Below are 6339 nucleotides of genomic sequence, written 5' to 3'. Positions count from 1 at the left end.
CCGGGTAAAGGAGGAGTCAGAGTCCTCAGTGGTTTTACAGGTTTTTTATTGGGGTTCACAAGGCATATGGCAGGCAGGGGTGCTGGCTGGGGTGCTGGGAGACCTGCCAGCAAGTCTTCACTCTATCTGGGCTCTCTAGCGTTCGTTCTGCTGCTTCTCGGCTTCTCCTTCGGCTTCTGCTTCAGCTTCTACTGCTGCTGCTGGCGTCCCCCCGTGACGCCGCCCTTAAAAGCACAGTCTCAGCTCAGCTGAATCCCATCTACCTATGCCCACACCCTATTCCAGGTGCCCGCCATCAGGCATGCATTCAGGACAAGGATCCATCATGTATCCTGATGGCGAAAGGGCAGAAAAGCCTGACATTTTCTTTACCCTACACATGGGAACCAGAAGAAAACCTCCATTTTCCTCTCCTTGTCAAGTAGGGTAACAGGCTTGTTCTGCAGTTTCCCAGGGGTCTGGCACAACCGAGCCCCAGGTTCCCACAAAAGTGAGCAATCCACCCTCACCCCCTTCCCCTCCCAAGTCACAGCCTCACACCCAGACGAGGGTTTCCTGGAATCACCCTCCAAGTCAAATACCTTCCCTGAAATCCTCTTCTCGGGGTCCAGCACTGGGGGCACCCAGCTTAAGACAGCTGTAATTGCAGCTGAAAACGGCAAGGAAGGAGCAGGAAGCAGTGGTGCTTCCCAGCCAAGTGTTGCCTAAAGCAACAGCTACCAGCCATGGAGGAGGGGAGTGACCAGGATTCAGCCAGCCAACAGAAAGCAATTCAGGAATGCCAAGTGAGCGCTTGGCTCCCGTGGCCCCACAGCTGTGCCAGATCCATGACCCGATTGACTGATACCTGTCTGGCACCAGCTGTTGAATATCTTTAATATCACTCCTGGAGTGAGGAGCTTATGACACTGTGAAAGGGCTTGGAGCACAGACTTGCAGATGACACCACAGAAGAGACCTGCCAAGGAAATCTGTTTCCTCTGTCTCCAATGAGGAAGGGAAGGGAATAAGACAGAGTTTAAGAACTGGGACTACTATTCAGCAATAAAAAAAGAACAAGCTCTTAAAACCTGCTCTATCATGGATGGCCATCAAAGACAATTAAGCTAATTGGCTGCCACCAGGCCCAGATGAGGAGCCTGAGGCCCGGGCTGGTTTAACCATCCCTCTAGGGCTGAAGCCACTGCCCAGACCCTGTCCATTCCAGCAGCTGGTCCTTACACTCACAGGGATGGGGAAACAATGAAGTGGCCAGGGGGGTGGGGTTCCCACTTGTCACCTGCCCCCCCACACACCTCTCCTACCGATCAAGTGCAAGAGGAGAGGATCAGGGCCTCCCCGGTGGCAGAGCGGTTGAGCGCTTGGTTGCGAAGCTGCCCGCAGCCTCTGCAGGGCCGGTTCGATCCCCGGCTGCTCCCCGGCCACCGGAGGAGGGTCCCACATGGCGCCCAGACCTCTCCTGCCGCCCGCTGCTCCCCTCAGCAGTGTACTTCGGTCCTTCTGCCTGCTCTGCTCCCCGCTCTGGCTCTGGTGAATTCTCTCACCCTCCTGCGCTTCTGACTGTACCCAGTGCTTGTATAAATAAATAAATAAATAAATAAATAAATAAATAAATAAATAAATAAATAAATAAATAAATAAATAAATAAATCTTAAAAAAAAAAAAAAAGGAGAGGATCAGCTGGATTCTCAGGCAGGTGCTTCACTTTTCCACACTTGAATCAACTTTCCTCGCCTGCGTCTCGGCATGAGCATGGCCTCCCCCTGAAGTCAGAGGCGGGGGTCAGTGGGACGTGAGGAAGCTCATATTATTTCCATGAGGGCACCCGGAGCGCATCTCTGAGGTGTGGGACTCTTGCCAGGACCCACTGGTCCTGAGGGTGGCAGTGGGAGTGTAGAAGGCAGCCTGATGGGGTAGAAAGTCAAACCCGAGGGAAGGCCACATCTGCCTGCGTCACATAGCTCAGGCCAGAACCTAGCCTCTGAGATGGTTTCCTCTTCTGAAAATGGGGAAAATCAGAAAGTCCATCAAATGCTTGATACTTCAGCAGACTTGGGGAATGCTGATGGAAATGACGGAAGTAAATGCATCTGATAAACCCCGTCTTCCTCTGTCCCCGCCCTTACAGAACTATAAGCTCCTTGAGAAAAGAAGCTGGGTCTCAGCCATCCCCTAGCCGCTCTTTCCTCCTTCCAAGAAGGTGACCAAAAGCAGTTTGCGGAAAAGCTGAAAACGCCATACATCCACCAATAGAGAGTGTTCTGACTGCGTCAGAATGTAAGGTCGGAGGAAATTTGTGAATTTGATTAAGTCAGAGGTTGCAAACTAGCAGTGAGGGGGCCAAGTTCAGCCTCAGAACTTTCTTAACCTTTCCATACTTTTGTTTCCTTATTAGTAAATTAGTGAACATCATAATAATACCTAGGATTGCTATGGGGATTAATAGGATTTTTATAGGGAAAGTGCTTAGGACAATGCCTGATATATAATGTGTTGTGTATGTCATCATCATCACTGTTGTTGCTTTGAGGATTTAAGTGTCTTCATGGAGCCTCTTCAGTTTGCCCTAGTCCTCACCATTCCCTCTTGTCCTATACCCAGACTACCTGCCTCTCCAGCCCCAGAAGACTCCTGGTTTGAGTCCACAGCCTGGTCCTTTGTCCTCATCAAGTCTGCCAGATGACACAGACTGCTGAACCATGGAACCATGATGATTACAAACCTGAACTAGACCAGCCCTCACCAAACCAGGCCAACTTGAGGCCGGAGCCAGAGCTCTCAGACCTGTGACTCCACCTCAGTTAACGGTGTGCCTTGCGGCAAGCCCTTCCTCTTCTCCAGGCCTCAGTTCCCCCAGGTGTCAAATGGGCTCCAGAATCCCTTTCCACACATACCATCTCGGGCTCCTGATTCCCTCAGCAGATCTGGGGAGCTCTAGTCCTGTACCCTCTCAGTGCTGAAAAGAGAACCCCCCACCCCAGCTTACACAGAACTGCAGCCAAGAACTCAGAGATGATCTCAATGAATGTTTTATTGTCGTTAGGATGATTATCATTGACAAGGGGAGGTGTACAGAGGGTCATATGTTGTCATAGTCCCCACACATTTATACCCACAGCCCCCACCAGGCACAGCACCTTAGGGTATCTTCACTTACAACGCTTCCCTCAAGTGGACCACACAGCGGCATAGAACTCTGCCCACCCACGAAAGGATGCTGAAGAATAGGAGCTCCTGGGTTCTAGGGGTGAAGTCTACCTGTGGTAAAGCTGTGATTTGGACATCACAGCTGTGACTCCGCCAACCCTCACTGGCTGCTCGTCCCTTGGAAGTCATCTTAACCAGACTGCAGGAGTGGGGAGAGGACTCAGGGATTTGCCCCTTGCCAGAGATGCAAAGTGGAGTATATGGGGTTTTAACTCATATACTGATTTCCTCGTGTCCCTGAAGGAGGGCGCAAGGCCAGGGGTTGGTCATGTGTACACAGGGGGCTCAGGTTTACGGCCAGGGAGTGAAGGAGGAAGGAATAAAGGGGCCACAAAGGACTGACAGGGCCCATGGGCCCATGACATTCTTAGGTGCCAAACTTGACTTTACAATCATGGGGCTCACTGAGCTAGGGGTTCCCTCAGCAGGGCTGCTCTCCGCCCGGGGTGCTGCCGCTTCTCCTCGGCCCCCTGGCTCCTGCTCAGGTCATCTAGCAGCCCCAGCAGAAGGCTGGCTTGACCACAGGCTTGCCAGGGCCCGCATGAGCCCCCTGAGGCCCTCTTCCCCGGATGCTGGCGTTTCTCAGGCATCGGATCTCCCCCCTCTTCCTCTGCCTCCTCCGCCTCCTCTTCCCAGCCCTGGGGCTTGGGCTCTGCCAGCCGTCTGCCCGGGTGCTGCCTCTTGGTCAAGATGTCCCTAAGCCAGGCGGAGCGCCGGCCAGGGTGCTGCCGCTTCTGCCGAGTGACGTGGAGGGGCCACGCAGAGGCAGCCTCCCGCCGGCCTGGGTGCTGCCGTTTGTGGGGCCTGGGTGCTGCCTCTCCTTCCTCCTCCTCTTCACTTCCCTCTGCTGCCTCCTCCTCCCTTTTGCCGGGATGCTGACGCTTCAAGAGCCAGGTGGGTTGAAATTGCTGAGACTCTGGGGAAAGAAAGAAGCCAGTGAGGGTCCCCTGGTGCCGGACACCCACCCCAGCTCCCCCCAGGGAGGCAGCCTCACCTAGAGTCCTGGCCTGGCACCTGCCTCTCAGGCCCCACAGACATACTCACACACGGGGTCAAGGCACTGCTTCTGTTGCCAACGCCTGCTCTGCCGCTCCCTAGCTGTGTGACCATAGCAACTCACTTAACCTCTCCGAGCCTGTTTTCTTCTATGTAAATCGGGGTAATAGTGGTACCTGTCTTAGAGGTTGCAGGCAGATCAAATGATGTGACACCAGTTGGAAGTGCTGCCAAGGGTGCCTGGCCTATGGCAGTGAGTAGTGATAAAGACCGTCACACACAGGTTCTGCCCCGGGCAGGATCTACCCCACGGGAGGTGTGCACTGTCAATAGTCCCAGGGCTGAGATGGAATAGTCCAGGACTGAGGAAACTGACCCCAGAGAAGGACCAGCTCAGGACTCTGCCCAGGGTGTGGCTAAGCAGTTTCTGACTTTGTAAAAGGCAGGAGGCCGGATAACCAAGTCCCTCCCCTCTCTGCGACTGGTCTCCCCCAGTCCCTTTCTGAGGCCTCCTCTGCCTCACCAGAGGAGCCTGGGAACTCACCAGGTTCCTGATCCTGCGGGATGGCCCGCAGCTGCTGGAGGTCTTCCCGGAGCTGAAGAAGGCGCTCAGCTTGGCGCAGGAGGTCGTCCAGACCAGGGTGCTCGGAGATCACCGCCACCTCCTGCTCGGCCAAGTCCGACTGTGTGTGGCCACCAGGGACGCTGGCCAAGGTCAGGGTCAAAGCAAAGGCGAGCAGCAACCAAGGGCCCGGCATGGCAGCGACTGGGGTGAAGCACAGAGAGAGCTTAAGCGCACCCCTCCACCACCGCTCCCCGACCCCAGCCTGCTTCTCCCTTTTCCAGCTCCAAGGACCTGGGTACCTGGGGAGAGGGGCAGCGACAGGATCTGCCCGGGACTCTGGGTCCACACCTGTCACCTCTGGGCGTTCTGACCATAGGGGTGAGCGCAGTGTCTACCCATTCCCAGTGCTGCCTGCGCAAGCCAGGGTGTGGTGGAAACCCCATCGCCACGGCCTCTCCCAGCGCCCCCCAAACCCCCCCCCGCCCCCACCGAGTTCCGAGCCAGCCCCGCCGAGGTGCTAGTAGATTTCCCCCAAAGTTCCCATCGCAACATCCTAATCTCATCACTCCTGCAGTGCCCTGTGCCAAGGCTGAGGTTTCACGTCCGAAAAATGCTGTCATTCGGATGCCAGGTCCACTCCAAGGCTGCAATTCCACGCGCAGCGCGAGCTAAGGCTCTAAGGCTAAGATGCGATTCCAAGGCGAAAATTGGGTCTCGAAGGCCGGGACCTGGACTCCACGCCCAGGCTCGCAGGCAGGCGCGGAGCCCGCCGAGCTCTGCCCAGCCCCGGGCGCGGACCCGGCGGGGCCTCCGGGCGGGCACGGGATGGCGAGTCCAGCCTCGGCCGCTCGGGCTCCGGCGCTTGGGCGCACAGGTCCCCGGACCGCGCCGCGGAGGGCGGGGCTCCAGCGGGGCGCCCTACCTGCGCCCGACGCGGCTCCGGGGGGCGCGGGGGGCCGCCAGCCGCCGCTTGTCCCGGGGCGCGCAGAGCGCGGGCGGCGGGGGCTCGGGGTCCGCGGCTCCGGGCGCCGCCTGCGGGAGGAGAGGGGCCGGGGCGGTTACCTGCCGGGCGCGGGCTCCGCGGGCGGATCCTGGGGCTCCGAGTCCGGGCGTGGGCGGTGGAGCCTGCGGCTCAGGAGTCCGGAGCGCTCGGAGGACTCGGGGCGCTGCCGGTTCCTCGGCGGGGCCGCTGCTTATATCCGCGCGGGGCGGCCGCGCTGGTGAGGTCAGCTGGGAGGGCTCGCGGCTCCTGGGCACCCCACCCGCCCGCCTGCGAGCTCCTCCGGAAACCTGGGGTGGGGTGGGAGGGGAACGAGCAGGCACCAGCAGCAGGATGGGGTGCTGGCTGAGGGGTCGCTTCTGCACCAGCTCCCAGAGTCTGTTGTCTAAGAGAACATTCGGTAGGGGACAGAGGGACGGAGAGGTACGCAATTAAATAGGAGATGGAGAGGCAAAGACTGAAAATGTGGGGTCTGGGGGGCAGGCACAGGCACACATAGCCACACACACCAAAGATAGGCAAAGAAAGGGGGGTGGGGTGAGGGCAGAGGACGAGGGAGAGAGTAGACAT

At 57.7% G+C, this 6339-nt stretch overlaps 1 protein-coding gene across 1 annotated transcript; it reads right to left on the bottom strand.

Annotated features, from left to right (window-relative positions):
• Positions 1 to 3024: 3024 nt before the first annotated feature.
• TRH (thyrotropin releasing hormone) lies at positions 3025 to 4962 on the bottom strand. The gene is made up of 2 exons (XM_037519741.1): positions 4749 to 4962; positions 3025 to 4124 (listed from the first exon to the last, which is right to left on the bottom strand). Exons 1-2 carry the CDS (start codon positions 4960 to 4962, stop codon positions 3610 to 3612), a joined length of 729 nt encoding a protein of 242 aa, XP_037375638.1. The 3' UTR covers positions 3025 to 3609.
• Positions 4963 to 6339: the final 1377 nt, after the last annotated feature.

Source organism: Talpa occidentalis, unplaced genomic scaffold (assembly GCF_014898055.3).
Source record: "Talpa occidentalis isolate TD23 unplaced genomic scaffold, MPIMG_talOcc4v2.1 talOcc4.10, whole genome shotgun sequence".
Classification (NCBI taxonomy): Eukaryota; Metazoa; Chordata; class Mammalia; order Eulipotyphla; family Talpidae; genus Talpa; species Talpa occidentalis.
Note: the sequence above shows the minus strand (reverse complement) of the source record. Positions and strands in the feature narration are given on the sequence as shown.

What these genes read in the sequence shown, in the direction of transcription:
- TRH (XM_037519741.1), bottom strand. Translation starts at nt 4,962, where the DNA reads ATGCCGGGCCCTTGGTTGCTGCTCGCCTTTGCTTTGACCCTGACCTTG. An exon ending in CCCGCAGGATCAGGAACCTG is followed by an intron (nt 4,125 to 4,748) that starts GTGAGTTCCCAG and finishes TTCTTTCCCCAG; the next exon opens with AGTCTCAGCAATTTCAACCC.